The sequence below is a fragment of the Python bivittatus genome, unplaced genomic scaffold (assembly GCF_059951505.1).
Source record: "Python bivittatus isolate LINGU-HERP-01145 unplaced genomic scaffold, Pbiv_v1 ctg000430_np1212, whole genome shotgun sequence".
NCBI classification, from domain to species: Eukaryota; Metazoa; Chordata; class Lepidosauria; order Squamata; family Pythonidae; genus Python; species Python bivittatus.
Genome location: NW_028277071.1, coordinates 2,757,945 through 2,780,357, shown reverse-complemented (window position 1 = coordinate 2,780,357; position 22,413 = coordinate 2,757,945). Strand labels below are relative to the sequence as shown.

General features: G+C 38.9%; 1 protein-coding gene across 1 annotated transcript; it reads right to left on the bottom strand.

The window, feature by feature from the left end:
• Positions 1 to 9,732: 9,732 nt before the first annotated feature.
• On the bottom strand, positions 9,733 to 13,818 carry LOC148215267 (vomeronasal type-2 receptor 26-like). Its single transcript, XM_088143969.1, has 3 exons — positions 13,598 to 13,818; positions 11,412 to 11,703; positions 9,733 to 10,599 (listed from the first exon to the last, which is right to left on the bottom strand). The coding sequence occupies exons 1-3, from the start codon at positions 13,816 to 13,818 to the stop codon at positions 9,733 to 9,735; spliced, it is 1,380 nt and encodes a 459-aa protein (XP_088000095.1).
• Between the last annotated feature and the right edge of the window lie 8,595 nt (positions 13,819 to 22,413).

Here is a 22,413-nt window from a genome sequence, read left to right as displayed (position 1 = left end):
TCACAGATTTGATGGTTTCCCCCCCACTTCTGGAGTAGTTAGACTTTTATATCGCATCTAGGTTTTGCTGGAAGAATGTTGAAAAGTGTCATGAGTTATCTGATGTTGACATGAACAACTAACCAATGAATTTGACCAACTCATGAAACTACCTGCCTATGATATAGATACTAATAACATAGTATTAGTTCTTCTGGGTGAAATGCTACCTACTTGAGAAGATAGAAAGAATGAAAGCAAATGAAGTGGCCACTTTGGAGACTTACTTACTGGTCACTATTGCTACAACACAGCCACTTATTGACCTCGTGTCTGCAAATACTGACACTAATTGCCATTCTTTGGCAGATAACAGAATGGATGGAAACCACCCTCCAAATAACACTTGTTCTAACCCTTATGGGATGAATGGGGAGCCTGCTGGAGAGGGTCAGACCTTGTTAACTCTTGAGGAGGAAGTATTCTTCATACCACAGACAGATGCTGAACAATGCTCTCTGGATCTTTGATCTTTTCCACATGATGGCCTTTTATTACACCCCTTGAAGTCTATAATCTTCCTCCCCACAATTTAAACCTGGATAGTGCTACTGGAAGTTCTAAAATCATCCATCTGGAAGCTACCTGTCAGACCCAGGTGGTGGCACAACAGGCAACACTAGATGAAACTCTGACTCTGGCCCCATCCCAGATGAAAGACTCTGTATGTACAGCTAATTCATTGATAGTTCCCTTAGCCTCTGAATGACTCTATCCTACAGAAGGGGGCACCTCTATCCTTTCCTGGAATGTTGCAGGCTGGAAATCAAGGATGTCAGAGGTTTCATTTCTGGAATATATTTCTTCCTTTGATATTCTTTCATTTCAAGAAACATGGGCTGGGGAGGATCTATCAATACTTGAGTATATTCCCTTTACGTTGAATGCAGTACCCAGTACAAAAAAGGGCAGACCCTCAGGTGGCCTGTGTTCTAAGGTTTCTGCTAAACTGAATGACCCAGTATTTATGCTGGGGTCTTGCTCAAACGTGGCTCTAACACTGTGAAATTACCCAAATATTTCTGTTTCTCATGAAGTTTAATATACTTCATGTACTTTCATGTACAAAGTATATGTTCAGTAAAATGGAAAAAAAATCATTAAGTAGAATAGGAAAGGATCTGTAAGTAACCTCACCTCAACGAGATAGCTTGATGTGCAGCTTTAATATTTGGTTTACTGAAACATTCAAAGAAATGTCTCTGAATCTGCCTGTCTAGATTTCTAATGTGGGAAGATGCACTTCTGTTTTCTGACGAGAGAGAGAGAGAGAGAGAGCGGGGGGGGGGGCGTTCCTTTACCAAAGAAATAGTCTTCATGCTTGTCCTATGATGATGGAGAAGAGCAGAATAGAAGAAGGAAAGAAAGAGTGGGAAATCTTGTTCTTTTGTGCATGCTTGTTAGTGTGGAAAAGCAATTATTTGAAATATGGCAGATAAGCTTTATTCTCACATTGCTGGCTGTCTCCTTCTGGGGGCCACCAGTAAATCACTTCAGATTCCAGAATAGGAAGGGAAAAGTTACCCTGCTGTTGGAACAAAAATCATGATCATAACCAATATTTTCCCAAAAAAACCCGGTGAATTCTAGTTGAATTTGGGGGCATACTGATGATAGAAATGAATAATAAAAATATTTATTGTACACTTGTGCACTTGTATAATTTCTTTATGTTAACTGAAATGAAGTATGCCATCTGTCATAGTTTAAACTGGATAGTGAGAAAATATCTAATGCTCATTTTAGGGTCATGACTCCAACATATAGCATGTCCTAGCCTTAGAATTCCCAATCAACCAAATCAACAGCAATCCCCAAATTATGCCCAATCATACTCTGGGCTTCTGTACCTATAATAGCTACTTCAATCCAAGTTGGACAGCCAGGTAACAAACTACAGGCTGTTGTCTAGTCTTTACGGGATTATTCATGGCATAGGAAGGAAAATATTGTGTTTGACACAAAGAGAAATGTAGGCTTCTGGAACCCTAGGATGTTGTTATATCACGGGGGAAGGGGGGAGGGGTGGTGGCTTAATTCTTTAGCTCATTTGATGATTGAAGGGGTAAGAAGATGAATGGTTCAGCCCTGTCTGCCAAACACAAACACACCCATTTCCCTCATTACGGAAGAGAAACAATTGCAAGGGAGAACATAGCCATTTATAATCCCTATTACCTCTTTTGAAAGGAACAGTGTACAAAATAGAGTGAGAGACAAATGGGAAAAGTGGTTGATAGAGAAAATGTCTAATAGTAATAATAGCAGCAACACTAATATTAATTGATAAAAACTATTAAGGAACAATGTACTTCCAAATTTAATTGGTTGTCTTGGAATAATTCCATGCAGATTCACCTAATATTTAGAAATCTTAAACTTAATGGACTTGACATTAATAATGTTCCAAAAAGCTATCCTATTTTGAACAGCATACATTTTCCAGTGATACTTCCATGACTTCTAGGTACTTCATTAGGATAGAAATCATTACCCAAAGGGCAGGTAATTCCAAGGAGGAAGCACAGAAGATGACTTGGTTTCAGGGAAGGTCCTCAGAGTGAATCCTTCCTATAAAAGTGTGTCATACAGGCAGATTCTCCTCCAAGTTGTGAAATGGCATCTGAAGGAAAACACCAGGTTGCCATCCAATATAGTACAACATGGCTTCCTTTCCTAGGTGTAGCTATTCTCAGCAGTCTTCTCCTTCTCCTTCTCCTTCTCCTTCTCCTTCTCCTTCTCCTTCTCCTTCTCCTTCTCCTTCTCCTTCTCCTTCTCCTTCTCCTTCTCCTTCTCCTTCTCCTTCTCCTTCTCCTTCTCCTTCCCCTTCTCCTTCTTTTATTAGTTTACGGTAATGCAAAGTATGACAAAAGTATATTAATATAACAAAGGAATTGATAAAAAAGATCTTAGGATAGGTATCTAACTAAACTTAACTCCCATAATCTTCCAGATTATATAGGCAAATTACTATCCAGTCTGCTACTCTGTTAAGTAAAGGCAAACAAATAAAATTAGACAATGCCAATTATAATGAGACTATAATATAAATAAAAGCTAAAATGTTGATATGACCTACAAGTATAAAATCTTACATCATCAAGGGCCAGCTTCATTTGAACAGTGGATAACTACTTAATTGAAAGATATTTTGTTAATATATATTTATTTATTAACATGATTTCCATACTACTCCAATCTCACCACCCTGCTTACCATACAATCGTTTTAAGAAAGAATGTTACCATCACCTAAGAGATAACAAAAACAATAAAAGATCTACAAATCATAAAATGTGCCATCTGCATCACCACAATGCAAAGCCACAAAGGCTTCAAGGGTCTTGCTACTGAAACTTACCCCACTTCTGCTACTGACATCACCCAGAACAGTACCTCTCTTCAGGATCTAACAGGATGGTAGACTCCTTTGGGGTTAGGGACTCACTAAGATCATTTTTAATGTTATTTTCTCCTCAGGTGCTTCCTGCTGTTCAGCTCAGGCCTCAGTACAAGAATATAAATTTTGAGAGAAAAGATGCAGACCAATAAACCAGCACTGGAGGCCAAGATGGAAAAAATCTCCACGGCTACCATGTATTTGCCCTTTGTGCTTAAATAAGTGGGAACAAAGGACACCCAGACACTGCAGAAGACCAACATGCTGAAGGTGATAAACTTGGCTTCATTGAAACTGCCAGGCAAGTTCCTGGCCAGGAAGGCCACCGTGAAGCTGATGGTAGCCAGGAAACCCAGAAATCCTAGGACACAGTAAAACATGATGACAGATCCTTCGTTACACTCCAGGATAATTTCTTCCATCAGGGAGTACATGTCAACATCTGGAAAGGGGGGAGTGTTTACCAACCACACACTGCAAATCAAAGTTTGAGTAAAGGAGCAGGAAAGAACAATGGAGCTGGCCAGGTGCTTGCCAGACCATTTTCTCATCCCAGGTCCTGGTGTGGTGGCCATGAAAGCAAGGACCACAATGATGGTCTTGGCCAAAACTGAAGAAACAGCTATTGAGAAGATGATGCCAAAACTTGTTTGTCGCAGGAGGCACATAAGTTTTGTGGGTTGTCCAATAAACAGCAAAGTGCAAAGGAAAGCAAGCAAGAGGGTAATGAGGAGAACATAGCTGAGGTTCTGGTTGTTGGCTTTGACGATGGGAGTCTCCCTGTGCTTAATGAAGAGGTGAAGCACCAAAGCTGTGAGGAAAGAAAAGAAAAGAGCAAAAAGAGTGAGCATGATTCCCAAAGGCTCTTCAAATTTCAGGAAACTGATAGCTTTTGGCAGGCACAGATTCTGGTCCTTGTTGGGATGCTGATCATTGGGACATTGAAAACAATCATCCAAGTCTGTTAAAAAAAAAAAAAAAGGAAGAAGAGGAAGCTATTTAATAGCCTACAGCTGTATGTATAACAACTGTAAAATAAATTTATGTACAGAAGTCTCAATCGTAAAAAAGAAACAAGAGAAAATAGAGCAATAACACAGATCACAGAATCACATTTAGAGGAACTTGAATACATCATTATCTTTGGGTTGTCACCAAATATTGCTGTTTTTTCTCCTTTTCATTTAAGAACCTAAAACAGCTTTGCTCCTTGTTTTGTTTCTTTGCGTCATTCTAAAAAGATACAATCAATCCAGATTCTACATTACCTTACACTTTAGCTAATATTTTTAGATGTCTGTACTGTAATGTTGCTGGTTTTAACTGCCAAGGTGGGCATAATATAAAGGTGCCCCACAGTCACCAAAATAATGGCAGACACATGAATGAAGCTCCAACCTTTCTCTCACAATATTTGATGCATCTATGTAAATTGCCATTTTGTGTCATGAGATCATGGTGCAGTTTCTGTCTTTTGCCCTCTCCCACAGACACTTATAGAATCTTTCGAAACAGTATGTGAAAAATGTGAATATGATGAAAGTGAAAAGAAAGTAAGACCCATAAGTTGCTTTTCAAACTCCATCATCTCCCAAAGACTGAGTCTTCAATCACTCCTTTTTCATGATTCCTCAAGATATTGGCAATGACATGAAGCTCCCAGGCTGTGAATGAATGTTATTTTCTACAGCAATTCTTACTCTTTAGGTTAGAAATCTTCCCCTCTGGGCATCGATGGCAATTGTAGCAGCAAAAGGGTTTCCCTTCAATCTTGGTCCGACTGTAACCGGAATTGCAATGGGGATTACACAGAGAAAGAGGGTGTCCCTGTCCAGAAACATGAGAGGAGAATCTTTTGTGCTTCCTAAAACAGATATTGCAAGTATCTGCCTACACATTATAACCAGGGATCTTTTATAAAAGTTTAATTGATGGTGGCCTTGAAAAGAGCCATACAATGAAAGAAATTCAAAGGGGTGATGAGTACAAGTGAGTGCATGCAACACACTTGTCAACAATTCCTTAAGGAAGCTGGATATTCCCCTCCAAGCAATTTGGTTTATCAAGTTGCCCAATGAGGTGAACCTTTTTTTATCCTTCAAATCAGTGTCTTAGCAGTATCCTAGGTTGGAACGAAAACCAGACTGCCTTATGGCTTAAATTTCACTGAATTCTATATTAAGCATATAACATAACTTTGGTAAACTTGGAGGGCAGTTGCATCTGCCCATTAATTCTTTTTTTTCAATACAGAAACACCCCAATTGTTGGTTGATCTCCACTCTATACTCTTGCACTGCAGCAAGTTTTCAACAAAGCAGAGAAAGGCTGGTGTGGGTCTTCCGGGCTGTGTGGCCGTGGTCTTGAAGTTTTGTTTCCTAACGTTTCGCCAGCACCTGTAACCGGCATCTTCAGAGTGCAGGAGCACAGACAGGAGCAGTTCTCTCTGTGCCCAGGGTGAAGTGACCCTTCTGTGGGTATTTATAGAGATCTGGGGGGGGAGGATGGGTGTGTGTGGGGGGGGGTTGGGTTACTGAGTGGCTGCTTGTTTTGGTGTCAGCATCTGTGTGCATTTTCCTGGGGATTAGGCAGGGTTTTTTCTTCTACTGAATTGTTAACGAGGGGCTGCTGGGGGTGATTAGCAAGTTCATTGTGTGAACTGTTCACATGTCCTGGTGGTTGAGCTGAGTTCGTTGACCTTTTGCAGGCTGTACTTTTCAGGATTGGTAGCCAGGTTTTGTTGATTTTTAGACTCTCCTCTTTTTTATTGAAACTGTGCTGGTGTTTGTGAATCTCAATGGCTTCCCGGTATAGCCTGGTATAGTGGCTGTTGGTGTTGTCCAGTATCTCTGTGTTTTCAAATAGGATTTTGTGTCCAGTGTGCTTCAGAGCATGTTCAGCTACTGCAGATTTTTCTGGTTGCTGTAGTCTGCAGTGTCTTTCGTGTTCTTTTATCCTGGTCTGGATGCTGCGTTTTGTGGTCCCGATGTATACTTGCCCGCAACTGCATGGTATGCGGTATACTCCTGCAGCGGTGAGGGGATCCCTTTTGCCTTTTGCTGATTTTAGCACTTCTTGTACTTTTCTGGTGGGTCTGAAGATTGTTTGGAAATTGTGTTTTTCCATCAGTTTTCCCATGCGGTCTGTGACCCCTTTGATATAGGGCAGAAATACTTTATTGGTGGGTGGCTGTTTTTCTTCTTCAGTCGCATGTTGCTTTCTTGGTTTGATCGCTCTTTTTATTTCATTCTTGGAGTAGCCATTCGCTTGTAGGACCCAATTAAGGTGGTTAAGTTCAGAGTTTAGGAATTGGGTTTGGCAGATCCGATTGGCACGATCCATGAGGGTTTTGATAATGCCTCTTTTCTGACATGGGTGGTGGTTGGAGTTTTTGTGTAGGTACCGGTCTGTGTGGGTGGGTTTTCTGTAGACTTTGTGTCCTAATTTGAGGTCTGGTTTGCGTATGACCAACGTGTCTAGAAATGGAAGTTGGCCATCCACTTCTTTTTCCATGGTGAATTGTATATTCACCATGAATTGCGTCCACCCCAATATACAATTCACCATGGAAAAAGAAGTGGATGGCCAACTTCCATTTCTAGACACGTTGGTCATACGCAAACCAGACCTCAAATTAGGACACAAAGTCTACAGAAAACCCACCCACACAGACCGGTACCTACACAAAAACTCCAACCACCACCCATGTCAGAAAAGAGGCATTATCAAAACCCTCATGGATCGTGCCAATCGGATCTGCCAAACCCAATTCCTAAACTCTGAACTTAACCACCTTAATTGGGTCCTACAAGCGAATGGCTACTCCAAGAATGAAATAAAAAGAGCGATCAAACCAAGAAAGCAACATGCGACTGAAGAAGAAAAACAGCCACCCACCAATAAAGTATTTCTGCCCTATATCAAAGGGGTCACAGACCGCATGGGAAAACTGATGGAAAAACACAATTTCCAAACAATCTTCAGACCCACCAGAAAAGTACAAGAAGTGCTAAAATCAGCAAAAGGCAAAAGGGATCCCCTCACCGCTGCAGGAGTATACCGCATACCATGCAGTTGCGGGCAAGTATACATCGGGACCACAAAACGCAGCATCCAGACCAGGATAAAAGAACACGAAAGACACTGCAGACTACAGCAACCAGAAAAATCTGCAGTAGCTGAACATGCTCTGAAGCACACTGGACACAAAATCCTATTTGAAAACACAGAGATACTGGACAACACCAACAGCCACTATACCAGGCTATACCGGGAAGCCATTGAGATTCACAAACACCAGCACAGTTTCAATAAAAAAGAGGAGAGTCTAAAAATCAACAAAACCTGGCTACCAATCCTGAAAAGTACAGCCTGCAAAAGGTCAACGAACTCAGCTCAACCACCAGGACATGTGAACAGTTCACACAATGAACTTGCTAATCACCCCCAGCAGCCCCTCGTTAACAATTCAGTAGAAGAAAAAACCCTGCCTAATCCCCAGGAAAATGCACACAGATGCTGACACCAAAACAAGCAGCCACTCAGTAACCCAACCCCCCCCACACACACCCATCCTCCCCCCCCAGATCTCTATAAATACCCACAGAAGGGTCACTTCACCCTGGGCACAGAGAGAACTGCTCCTGTCTGTGCTCCTGCACTCTGAAGATGCTGGTCACAGGTGCTGGCGAAACGTTAGGAAACAAAACTTCAAGACCTCGGCCACACAGCCCGGAAGACCCACACCAGCCATCGTATGCCGGCCGTGAAAGCCTTCGACAATACAAAGCAGAGAAACTTGGGCAAACATCAACAAGCTGTAGATAGAATGTATAATTGAGAAATTAAATTAAGAAAATGAAAAGGAATTTTAAAATGGTGGAATGGGAAGAAATGAGACACATAACATCCATAACTACATGGTGGGAAAATGATTGACACATCTTAGTATGAACCCTACCTGATTAAAACCCTTTGGCCATTTGATCACATCTTCAGAAATGGTGAATATTTTGTCAGGGGCATTCTGTGGGGCCATTCTTCCAACTTTGGCTCTAACAAAGGACTGATTTGGAAATGTGATCCAATTGATAATATCAAATCCTGCTATCAGTTCCCCTTTTGAACTAAAGGAAAGCATTTCTCCAACACTGTTGTTAAATGAAACACTTCTCAGGTAGTGGTGAAGCTACATGAAAAGGAGGGCAGGAAATCATCATCATCATCATATTAAATAAATACATTTAAAATCAAATTGAATCTGAAAGGCATTCTTTCTGTAAAAGAAATAGCCTGGTGTTCCGATTTATCCCAGATGGGAATAATTTGGAATAGCTTATTTCAGTTCATTCATTCCAGTTTTTCTTTTGGAGATTCTATTGGTGTTGAAACAGGCAATCTTAATTTTCTTTGCAGCAATTGTTCTACTGGATTGCATGGGATTAGTTCTTGGCTGGATCACTTACTTTAACCAAATGGAATTTCCTACTCTGACTACAGAGATACTAAGAGAATCTCTAGAATCATTATTTCCTTTGCTCTCTAGGAGAATGCATGTTCCTTCACTGGTAGAAACAATTAAAGATTCATATCAAGTTCATCATAACCTTTTCCATCCAGTTAGGTCACTATAAATATTTCAGAAGTAAAATAAAATGCAATGATCTCTACTTCTCATTCCTCCATCTAAAAGGTAGGGCAGAGTTAATATTTTCTGAAAAAGGAAACATGTCAATATTCAGTAGTTTGCTGTTCATCTATCTAGCCAGACCATGAAATCAAGCAGAAAGAAAAGAAAAACCTTAAAAAGGAGAGAGAGAGGGAGGGAGGGAGGGAGGGAGGGAGGGAGAGAGAGAGAGAGAGAAAGGGAAAGAAAGAAAGAAAGAAAGAAAGAAAGAAAGAAAGAAAGAAAGAAAGAAAGAAAGAAAGAAAGAAATGAAGCTGATCATCATTATGATCTCAGTTCCATTTATCAGCCACAGCCAATCAGCTTCAATATGAAATGAAATGGCAGCCATTACACAGGTATTATATAGCTACTGGTATAATAATATTATATGATAATAATATTATAAAAATAATATTCAGAATAATATAATACGGTATATTGTATATGTATAGCCACCCAGAGTCACTTGTCTTAGATGGGGAGCAATAGAAATTGAATAAAATAAATAAATAAAAATATTCTCTGAATGTCTAACGTTCTACAGAGATATTAGAATTTGAACCAATGATACAAATGCTTGGAGATTCCAGAACTGTGTGTACATGAGTTCTCCAGTATTACTAATCTCAGGAAACTACCTGCCAAGGTTGTTGCTTGAGAAGTTGCTGTCTCTGCTTATCTCGTCTTGCTCCTTGTTTCACTGTAGATGAGTGCATGGCATGCAAAGCTTCTGCCACTACATGGACGGCATTGTAGACGCTGTAGCTGTGGCTGGTCATGCTCATTTCAAAAACTGACCCAGAAAGATGCTCCAGGTTCTCCTTTCCAGTGCAGAGTTCTTCTGCCATTGTTTCTCCAGCGGCATTGGAGAAAGAGCACTGAAATGCCTCTTTCCAGAAATCCCTGGAAAAACCATCATCCTGGTTAGATGTGAGCTTCTGGTGCTGAAGGAACTGATGGAATCCCAGCACTTCCTCACTGTGAACTGCAAAGGAGAGTGCACCATGCATGAAGTCCAAGGGCCAGCTTCGTTGAAAGGACATTGATGTGAAATCCATCTGGGCTATGAAAATCCATACTATGGGTTTTATTAGGTTCTCCTCGAATTCAGCCATATAAATCATTATCCTTAAAACCACCATAGTTTGAATTTCACCATGTACAAGGACTACATTAGCAGTTGCTCCCATAATGATTCTGGTACTTTTCTCTCCCTCTGCAACCATTTCAGAGATTTCATTTGAAAACTTGAGTTGTGGAAATGTTTCTATAAAGTCAAAGCAGATACCTGCCTGGGCAAACATGGGCAGCTCGTTTTCTGCAAATCTCTCCCCACTCTCATCATGAATGAAAATCACTCCAATCCATGTCCACTGGAAATAGAGCAGTAGTTGGAGGATCCCCTTATATTGTTGCTTATTATCTGGAAATATCTGGCGAAGGAAAACCCTTTGGTTTCTGTCACTCATCACTGGCGAGGATCCATATGCCAACTAAAGAATATAGCAAACATTCAAGACATGTCTCTGAGATATTTTCCAAATGCAGTTAATTTTATACTTTCACCATTTCTAAATTGCTAGATGTATCCACAAGCATTAACTGTTTCTTAGTGTAGAATTCATTCAAATTCAGTGATAATTTTCTCAGTAGATGCTCAGTAGCACAAACCCCAAGTAATCTTGTATTTGTCCATAAAGAATAGAAAGACTGAAGTTCTTTCACACTGTGTGTGGAGGTGTGTAAAACCTTTATGCTAATTGAAAGTTTGAAGAACCTTTCCATATGATCTCTGTATAATAATCTATGTTAGTGTTCCCCTACATTCTGAAGATTATACTGTCCAGTTTAGGTCCTTTGTAATGTAACACATAACTGAAACTACCATAAAAAATTCCAACATATTCTAGAATCTGCTCTGTTCTCACACAGCAAGGGGCAGATTTCCTTAATGGTTATACATAGGTAGTAATCTTTGGGAGTGCAGTCTCTGAAATGCTATACACAGAACTTACTTTTCAATTTAAACTATGTGAGTAGGACAATGAGGGCTCAATGGACTATGAAATATGCATTACTCAGCTCTCTCTCAAACTTCTTTTCCTAAGGAGAAGCATGAATGCTCTCTTCATTATTTTGGCTCATAAGCCAGTATCAGCAGTAAAGAGAGAGAGCTGTCCCCTGAACATGGTTTGCTCTTGAAACAGGACCTGTCCCTTTTAGTTCTATCCTCTCTCTCTAATGGTATCAAAGCATTATCTCAAAAGTATTGCTTGCTTAACTGTATTGCATAAGGAGAACTCACCTGTGGAATCTTGTAGATGGACAAAATGGGGGCCATGAAGAGACACACATCAGCATTAGGTCCCCCAACAACTGCTGCTATATTACTCTGCACATCACACTTGTAGTTAGGGATAAACATGCCCCGTGTGGAGAGAAGTTCCACTGAGGCAAGGTAAGTCCACTTGACCTGGAAATTGCTGTTCAACACATGGAACCCCAGCGAGGCATTAGGCAAGATCCTTGGACTTCCATTAATGGTCTCAATAGCAAATTGCAAGGCTAGCATATGCTGGTAATTCTGAGTTATTACTCTGCAATGAGAAGATTGCCTTATTAAGAATTAGATCTTGCATTCTGAACAAATGACTGGCTCTCAATGGAACAAATTTCTTGGATCTTTCCTCTTCCTAGGAATAAACGTTTAATAATAATACAAGAGGGGAGAGACCTTGACTGACTATTTTTTCTGTATTTATCCCAGATATTCAGTACATTAATTGAGATTATGACTTGAACCCTTATAGACTTTTTTTTGGGGGGGGGACTTTTATTGATTCAGAGATATTTATTCAAACCATCTGGAAGCTTCTCTCCCTTCCATAGATGTAAGCAAGCCATAAAGGCATACCATCCACTCTGAGATCAGCAGCTCATATTGTAATGTTTGGAAATACTAATCCACCTTGCTCTTTCAAGTCTGGGAGAACCTTGAATTTAATCCTGCTCTTTTTTTGTTAGACTATATGTACTTCATTACCGATTTATACCAATCACCTAATGCCTTCTTATCAAAAGGTATTGGAATCATTTCAAAAAGAAAATTGAGTTTTAGTAAAATGTTCATTCCAATGGCTGCAATTCTAGCTAGCCAAGACAGTTTAGTCTCCCCTCCCCCCGAATCTGAAGAAATACGCTGTTACATCCCCAATAGGAATATGCCTTAATTTCTAATTACTCCCTTCCTTTATTAACAGTTCTTTGTCGATAATTCTTGTGAGCATGGCCATTTGTTCCTGATTCTTTCAATGTTCGTGTCTCCTTAGTTATAACTTCAAAGATGCTTCCATGTTTTGTAACAGACTGAATATTTGAATATGAATCCTACTAATTTTTACTTCCCCAATGCTGGAAAAGTGAAGAGACAATCAAACGATTGAAGCTGATCTTCTGTAATAAGTCGTTTAAACTGATAATCATACATGAACTGTTTTTCAAAAAGCTCTGAGTGCCCAAGAGCCAAAACAATTGAAAACAACGAAACATAACAAGCTGTTTGACATAGGGATGCTTGGATGCAAAAGGAAAATTGCCAGCAGTTGATCAGCATTAGATAAATCCCCACTGCTAAATACTCCCTTAAAGTTACTAATATCTTAAAAGTCATTTACCCCTGGAAATAATAAATAATAATTCATGAAAACTCTACCTCAGTGTATCATTCCTCTCTCAGGATCGATTCTGAGCTTCTTAAAATGTTTTGAATGAATGAGTTTTAGTCCAATCACTTGGGAAGCCTGGATTTAATGGGAGTTTGCTGCAGCAGAAAATAGTTCCTCCATTGTTTCCATTAAATTTTCCTTTACTTACCTGGCATACAGACCAGAGGGGGTTTAATAGGGAATTACTCCCCATACTCTATTATTTCAGTCAGTCTCCTAAGTGTTAGTTCGGTTTAGTTAGAATTGATATTTTCTTGACACTAGGCAAACCATGACAGTCAATAATGAAATGATGGCCCCCATTAATTCAGAAAGAATGACAAAAGTTGAAAATTAGGGGCCTTTGACTAAGGAGGGAACTACAACTACTTTTATAAATGACTGGAAAACCCTCACAGTTTTTGTTGAAAATGGATAAAAACGAACTGCTGGTTTCAGGGTTTACTGATTAAGAAGGTTTGTTTATAGGAAGAAGGGAACTATGATAAGCAGTATGGGAGGGTGGAGATGATAATTGCTTTGTTTGTAACTACTGCAAAGAAGATTGGAAGTTGCTTCTTCAGAGATCTTTCTTTTTCTTGCTTTTTTGTCATTCTTCACTTCTTCTTTTACCCTTTGATAATCTTTCTCTTTCTTCTGCTAACTTTTTGTAGTTGTTTAAATCTTTGTAAAATCATCCTTTAATAAAAATTATTTATTAAAAAAAAAAAAAACAAGACAGAGAGAATTAGAGAGGAACCTGCCAGGAGATGTAATATGGTCTTACACGATATTGTCGAAACCCTCAACAGAGGGATCTCTTTCAAAGGTTGCTGGAGTGGAAAAGAGATAGATCTGAGAGAGAATGCCACCAATGATAAAGTCTCCAGGATGGTAATCCTTGTGAAGAATAGAAAGAGGGAGGCTTGTTGGACATTTCACAGGAGTGCTGTTACCAGCTTCTTCAAACCCCAGTATCACTAGTATTGATGCCACAAACATCAACATCTTCAGTGAAGATGTTTCTTCAAAATTTCCTGTCAGATATACCTACTTTGTTGAGTTGGATATTTTGGCTTGAAAAACATTTATTGGATGCCTGGCCTTAATAACAAATACAATCAACAGATAAAATATTGTCTGTCTCTGTCCAAGCTCAGGATGTATATTAATAACAGGTATTAGTCTTGGTTCAATGTTTTACTATCAATTATTTGGATTCCTTAGAGAGTTGTACAAGTCACTGTGCTTGAGTTGAAAATTATAGAGGACAGAATCTCCAGTGTTGTTGATATATGAGTCTCATACACACACACACACACAAAATCTTTCCCTCTAGGCTGAATCCCAGGCAAGTTCAGAATACTTGCATGTTCCTCATTAATCAGGAAAATGGGTAGCAACCTCTTCACCTCATAAACAGGCAGTTAACAAGACTATCAAAGAATCCCCACCCTAACCAAGAGACAAATGGGATGCTAAAATAAATGTATTTTTTGTTGCCAAAACTGTAAACTGACCCCTTTTCAATACTGGTTGATTGATTAGGTGCATGTGTCCATTTCCTGCCTAGTAGTGTTGTTCAGTGTGACCAAGACCTTTTAGGAGAAGGAGAACACCAATCACATATACAATCACACCTCTTTGTTCTATTACAGACACCAATAAGAGAAAGAGGCATGAAAGGTGAGTAGGGTGATGCCCAAGCATTGGGCTAGGATGGGGGTTTGCTGCAATCATGATTGGTCTGGTGCTTGAAGGAAAATGTGCTTTTGTTTTTAACCATGTTTTTATGGATGATCCTGAGCCACCTAGAGTCATCATGAAATAGGCAGCCATATAGCTCCTGAAATAAAATAAAATAAAATAAAATAAAATAAAATAAAATAAAATAAAATAAAATAAAATAAAATAAAATAAAATAGGACATCTTACCAACTTTGCCCCCAAGAGAGGACAGTACTCAGGTGGCCTGTTTTCTATGGTTTCTGCTAAACTTAATGTTCCAGTATTTATGCTGGAGTCTTGCTCAAACTTTGCTCTAGCACTCTTACTCAGACTTAAATGCTAGTTTGTTTTAATAGTTAATTTATATTTTCCCCCAGGTTGTGGGCACAGGGAAATACATAAATAATGGGATCAATTTGATACTCATATAAATTTGCTATTATATCAGTACCCAGACTGTATAATTGTAATAGCCAGTGACTTTAATGCACGTATCAGCCAATCTGATGGCTTTCTGCAATTTCATTTTAAATAGCCAATACCCCCCCAATTGATGTGGGCTACTTATCAGACAGACAATCTAAAGACCAGCAGTGTAATATTGCAGCATTTCATTTGGCTCAGTTTGTGGACAGTTTAGATCTAGTTATATTTAATGGCACTGTCAGGGGTGACTTAAGTGGGGAGTTTACATTCTGGCACCTCAATGGGGTTAGGGTTAGGGTTAGGGTTAGGGTTAGGGTTAGGGTTAGGGTCCAAATTTCTTGGAACTTTCCTCTTCCTAGGAATAAACATTAAATAATAATACGAGAGGGGAGATATCTGGACAAATTATTATTTTTGTATTTATCCCAGATATTCTATATATTACTTATTATTATTACATGATCTCTTATAGATTATTTGTTTCTGCTTTTGTCAACCTAACAATATTTATTCAAACCACCTGGAAGCATCTCCCCTTCCACAGATGTAACGAAGCCATAAAGAGATACCAAGCGCTCTGAGATCCATAGTAAGCTGCTAGTATTGTAATGTTTGGAAGTGCTAAACCACATTGCTCTTTCGACTCCTGTAGAAACTTGAATTTAATCCTACTCTTTTATTAGACTATACGTAGTTCATTATCTGTTTATATCAATTACTCAATATCTTGTTATCAAAATGCATTGGAATCATTTGAAAAAGAAGTTTTCAATTTTGGTAAAATGTTCATTTTGATATGGAATTGCTCCCCATACTCTATGTTTCAGTCAATCTTTTAAGTCTTAGCACAATTTAGTTAGAGTTGTTATCTTCTTGACACTAGGCACACAATGACAGACAATAATGAAATAATGGCACCCATCAATTCAGAAAGAATGACAAGATTTTTGATTGAGGAGGGAACTACAATGACTTTTATAAATGACTGGAAAACCCTCATAGTTTTTGCTGAAAATGGATAACAATGAACTGCTGGTTTCAGGATTTATTGATTTAAAAGGTTTGTTTATGGGAACTATGATACGCACTCTGGGAGGGTGGAGATGATAACTGCTTTGCTTGTAACTACTGCAAAAAAGATTGGAAGTTGCTTCTTCAGATATCTTTCTTTTTCTTGTTTTTTTTGTTATTCTTCACTTTTTCTTTTCCCCTTTGATAATATATTTCTTTTTCTACCCCTTCTACCTTTCTGTAGTTTTTTAAATCATTGTAAAACCTTCTTTTAATAAAAATTATTTATTCAAAAAAGAGAATTAGACAGGGGCTTGTCAGAAGATGTAATGTGGCCTTACATGATATTGTCAAAAACCTCAAAGGAGGGATCTCTTTCAAAGGTTGCTGGAGTGGAAAAGAGATAGGGTTTTCACATGCAAAGTGGACTGAGATTGGCTACAAGAGCTGAAGACCTGGGGGAAAAGGAAAAGATTTAAACCGCTAAGCAATAGTTCAGATAGGAAAATATTTGCCTCAAACATAGGAATAGGCACATAGAAATAGAACATAAATGTAGAAATAGATAGACAGTAGAATAAGACAGCAGTTTAATTTTGCACAATAAAAGAGTTTTGTGTGGGAAAAAGAAATACAGTTTTTGTGTCTGTGTTCTACACCATATTTAGGAAAACCCTAAGACACAAAGGGATATCACCCACTTTGAGATCCAAAATAAGCAGCTAGCATTGCAATACAATTGAGTGCTTGGAAGTGCTGATCCAACTTGCTCATTTGAACCCTGTAGAATCTTGAATTTAATCCTGCTCTTTTATTAGAACATCTGCAGTTCATTACCTCTTTAGACTTAATACCTTGTTATCAAAATGAATTTGAATCATTGAAAAAAGAAAACTGAGTTTTGGTAAAATGCTCATTGTAATGTCAGCAATTCTACCTGGCTGAGCAATTCAGGTTTATTGTTTTCCCATCCAGAGAAATCTGCTGTGATTTTTCTCAGTAAGAAGATTCCTTAAGTTGTAATTATACCCATTATTCATCGTTCTTTGTCGGTAGCTCTTCTGATGGTGACCATCTCTTCCATATTCTCCTAATGTTCATGCCTCCTTACTCCCTACTTCAATGAAGCTTCCATATTTTCTAACAGACTGAATATTTGAATATTATTGTGACTAATGTTTACTTCCCCAAGGAAGGAAGAGGGAAGACTATGAAATGACTGGAGGCGCCTTTCTGTAATAAGTCCTTTAAGCAAAAACTCACACATGAACTCCTTTGCATAACACTCTGAGTGGAAAGGAGCCGATACATTTGAAAACCCCAAAGGATAGCAAGCTAGATTGAATAGGGAAGCTTGTATGCAAAAGAAAACTGAAGGCCTTTATCGTTTTATCAGTGCTGCTAAATATTGCCTTTTAAGGTATGAACAACTTTGAGTATCAATCTTTGCCAAATCATAGCATGGTAGTAGAATGAATTAGAATGAAGCGTACAAGTTTGATTTAACTATGTTAATAGCAGAAAACAAAGATATGCATATTTCCATGAATAGATACATAAATATTTACCGCTTGGAAATAAATTTTAAAAATAATGAAATCTCTATCTCGGTGAATCAGTCCGCTCCTAGGGTTAGCTGTCAGCTCCTTAAAATGTTCTGAATGAATGCTATTTAGTCCAATCCCTTGCAAACCCTGGATTCAATGGGACTTTGTTCAAGCAAGGAGTAGTTGCTCCACTGTTTCTATTAATACAAGCGAATATGTGTAGCTCAGGGCTGAACTGTGGAGTCCTTGGGGTTCTCTGAACTTGGTTGCTTTCTTGCAAATGTTTCATTACCCCACTAGGTAACATCAAGCACTGAACATGTCCACTGTTTCCATTAAATTTTCTTTTAACTTACCTGGCATAAAAAGAAGAAGGGGACTTTGATACGGAATTGCTCCCCATACTCTATTATTTCAATAAATGTCCTAGGTCTCCCTACAGTTTAGTTAGAATTGTTGTCATCTTTACACTTCACATACAATGACAGACAATGATGCAAAGATGGCCCCATTAATTCAGAGAGAATAATATCAGTTGAGCATGAGACAGGGCTTGCCAGGAGATGTAATGTGCTTACAAATCAAGGGAAAAGATGAAAGGCCTTACATGATATTGTCAAACACCTCAAAAGAAGGATCTCTTTCAAAGGTTGCTAGAGGAGAAAATAGATAGATCTGAGAGAGAATGCCACCAATGATAAAGTCTCCAGGATGGTAATCCTTGTGAAGAATAGAAAGAGGGAGGCTTGTACGGCATTTCACAGGAGGACCGTTATAGTCTTCTACAAACATCAGTATCACTAGTATTGATGCCACAAACATCACCATCTTGAAAGAAGATGTTTCTTCAAAATTTCCTATCACATATACCAATCTTGTTGAGTTGGACATGTTGGCATGAATAAACAGTTATTGGGTGTCTGGCCTTAATAATAAATATAATCAAATAGATAAAACATTTTCTGTCTCTGTCCAAGCTCACGATGTATATTAATAACAGGTATTAGTCTTGGCTCAATGTTTTGCTATCAATTATTTGGATTCTCTAGAGAGCTGTAGAAGTCATTGTGCTTGAGTTGAAAATTATAGAGAAGAGAATCTCCAGTGTACTGTTGTTGATCTATAAGTCTCACATACACACACATACACAGAAATCTCTACAGTTGTCTTCCATTGCCAGGTATATAACTATATTTAATGAGACGTGGAAAACTGAGAATAAAAGTTTTAAAAACGAATGTTAACTTCATAGAAGGTGTAGGAGATGAAGTATGCACAACTTTCAAAATGGGCCAAGTTTGGCAAAACAAGAAAACAAACACATCTGTTGACACCTACAAGTAACATCTCTATTGTAAGAGATGACTGAATCCCAGGCAACTTCAGAATATTTTCATGTTCTTCATTAATCAGGAAAATGGGTAGCAACCTCTCCATCTCAAAAACAGGCAGAGAGCAAGACTATCAAGGAATTCGCAACCTAACCAAGAGACAAATTAGGTGCTAAAGTAAATGTATCCAGTTGCCAAGATTTTGTAAACTGACCCCTATTCCCTTTTCAATATTGATTGATTGATGAAACGGATTATCTGGATCCTTTTCAATTGGGGTTCAGGCCTGGATATGGGATGGAAATGGCATTGGTCACAGTTTTTGATGATTTCTGGTGGGAGTGGGATGGGCATAGTGCATCCACCCTTGGCCTACTTGATCTCTTAGCACCTTTTGATACCATTAACCATGGTATCCTTCTGGACTGGCTTTGGGGGTTGGGAGTGGAGGGCACTGTGTTGTCCTGGTTCACTTCCTTCCTCTGTGGCCATTCCCAGTTGGTGTTAATAGGGAGCGAGAGGTCCGGTCCTCAGCCTTGCTTTGCAGGGTTCTGCAGGGTTCGGTACTTTCCCTGCTTCTGTTTAACATGGACATGAAGCTGCTGGGTGTGATCGTCTCTCACCATGAGATTGTCTATCTCAGCCTTGGTGAGATAAGCAATGTCATGACTCCCCTCTCGCAATGCCTGGAGGCTCTTAAGGTCTGGATGGGGAGCAATGGGTTGAAACTGAACCCTGGCAAGACTTAATGGTTCTGGATTTGGGGCCCTTTGGTTCATGGAGAATTGCCATCTTTGGTCTTAGATGGGGTTGCACTGCCCCAGAGGGACCCAGTAAGTAATCTGGGGGTTCTCCTGGACTTGCAACTGCTTGAGGAGCAGGTGGCAGTCATGGCCAGGAGGGCCTTTGCACAATTACTTAAGAAGAGTTTGTAACTTCCCTTCTCCACTGCAGATTTTCCTGACTTCATTTTTGTGATTGTTGAGATTATGTGGTTTATGATTAGTCATGTAGCTAGAGTGTGCATTTTAGTCTTCTCATAGTATCTGCCAAGTATAAGCCACTCAGAGGTTTACAAGCTGTATTAAAGAAATAAATGGAAAGAAGACATATAGCATCTGAGCTGAAGCATTATGCTGGCTCACTGCAGGCCTCACTGCAATAATATGAAATTTGGGAAGAAAGATGCAGACCAATAGCCAGCACGGGAGGCCAAGATGGAAAAGATCTCCATGGCCACCATGTATTGACCTTTGCACATAAATAAGTTGGAACAAAAAATGGACTGCCTTATTGCTTAAATTTCACTGAATTGTGTAATTATACACATAAGGTGGAGGGCAGTTGCATCTGGCCATTACTTCTATTCATTCAATACAGAAACACCCCAAATATTTCTTGGTCTGCATTCTATGCCCTTGCACTGCAGCAGGTCTTCAACAAAGCAGAGAAACCTGGGCAAACATCAACGTGCTGTAGGCAGATTGTGCAATTCAGAACATGAAAAGGAATTAAAAACGAGAATGAGAAGAAATGGGACATTTCATATCCATAAGTATGTGAAGAGGGAATGATTGACACATCTATGTGCTCTACCTGATTAAAAGCCTTGGGCCATTTGATCACATCTTCAGAAATGGCGAATACTTTGCGAGGTGCATTATGTGGAAAATGCTTTTATTTTGATTTTTGTTTTACATTAAGATAAGACTTTAAAAATTAGACACTAGAGGGAACTAGGGGGAACTAAACATTACAATTAGAGAAGAACACTCAAACACAAGTTACAATTAGTGAAGGAAGCAAAATATTTTAACATTGGACATATTGAAAGATATTTTTGAAAAATGGTCCCAGAAGTTAGTTTAAATACGTTATGTAAGAAGAATAAGCTCTACATGATAAGATCAAGACTGACTTGGAAGTGGATTTGAAAATGCAGGTTATAGGAATGACATGGTAAAAGATGTTACATTGGACATACAAAAGAAACTGAAATGAGCTCATGGCAACTCGATATTGTCAGATTATCTCAAGAAGTGTTGAGGTGCATATACAGAGATACATTCTACAAGCTTCCCTGCATTTCCACTGTGCAGGGTTTGAAGATAACTACTGAAGTTTGGGATTTCATCTAAAAATGAATTTTCAGCCAGCATAACACTTCAGCTCATATGCTATATGTCCCCTTTCCATTTCATTATTTTCATACAGCTTGTAACCCTTGAGTGGCTTATTCTTGACAGAGTCAATAAGAAGACTAAAATACAGTTACGTGACTTACCATAAACCATATAACAATCTCAACAACTACAAAAAATGAAGTTGTGGGAATCTGCAGTGGAGAAGAGAACTTAGAACACTTCTTAAGTATCTTTTTGAAATGGGCATTCATTTTTAATTTTTATTTTCACTTTTCCACATCTAGTAAAATATATTTATAAAACTTATGGTGGATGACCGTGAGAGTCAACTGTAGAAATCAGATATATCTTCCTTCCTTCCTTCCTTCCTTCCTTCCTTCCTTCCTTCCTTCCTTCCTTCCTTCCTTCCTTCCTTCCTTCCTTCCTTCCTTCCTTCCTTCCTTCCTTCCTTCCTCCCTCCCTCCCTCCCTCCCTCCCTTCCTTCCTTCCTTCCGTGTGAGCCACATAGATCAACAACATTACACTGGTGATTCTCCTCTCTATAATTTTCCACTCATGACTTCTACAACTCCCTAGAGAATCCAAATAATCAATAGCAAAACACTGAACCAAGACTAATTCCTGCTATTAATATCCATTCTGAGCTCGGGCAGAGACAGACAATATTTTATCACTTTGATTATATTGATTATTACAGCTAGATGTCCAGGTGTTTACTGAAGTCAGCATGGCCAACTCAACAAGATAGGTATATGTGACAGGAAATTTTGAAGAAAGAGCTCCATGCAAGATGGGGATGTTTGTGGTGTCAATACTAGTGGTATTGATGTTTGAAGCCTGTCACAGTCCTCCTGTGAAATGCCCTACAAGTCTCCCTCTTTCTATTCTTCACAAGGATTACCATCCTGGAGACTTTATCATTGGTGGCATTCTCTCTCAGATCTATCTATTTTCTCCTCCAGCAACCTTTGAAAGAAATCCTTCTTTTGATGTGTTTGACAATATCATGTAAGGCCTTTCATGTTTTCCCTTGATTTGTAAGCACATTATGTCTCCTGGCAAGCCCCTATCTAATGCTCAAGTGATGTTATTCTCTCTGAATTAATGGGGCCATCATTGCATCATTGTCTGTCCTTGTATGCCTACTGTAAAGATGATAACAATTCTAAATAAGCTGTACTAAGTCCTAGGAGACTGATTGAAACATGGAGTATGGAGAGCAATTCTGTATCAAAATCCCCTTCTGGTTTGTATGCCAGGTAAGTAAAGGAAAATTTAATAGAAACAATGGAGCAACTAATGTCTGCTGCTCCATTAAATCCAGGCTTCTCAAGTGATTGGAGTAAACAGTAAACTGAGCTATTTCTTACTCAGCCTCCATAGGGTCAACTGATGTCTGCATGTTCCCTTTAATTA

Excerpts from the sequence above, each read along its gene's own strand:
- LOC148215267 (XM_088143969.1), bottom strand. The coding sequence starts at position 13,818 with ATGTTGATGTTTGTGGCATCAATACTAGTGATACTGGGGTTTGAAGAA. Across the intron at positions 11,704-13,597 it reads GAGGGTTTCGACAATATCGT|AGTAATAACTCAGAATTACC; the intron begins GTAAGACCATAT and ends TTCTCATTGCAG. Across the intron at positions 10,600-11,411 it reads CCATCTACAAGATTCCACAG|TTGGCATATGGATCCTCGCC; the intron begins GTGAGTTCTCCT and ends TATATTCTTTAG.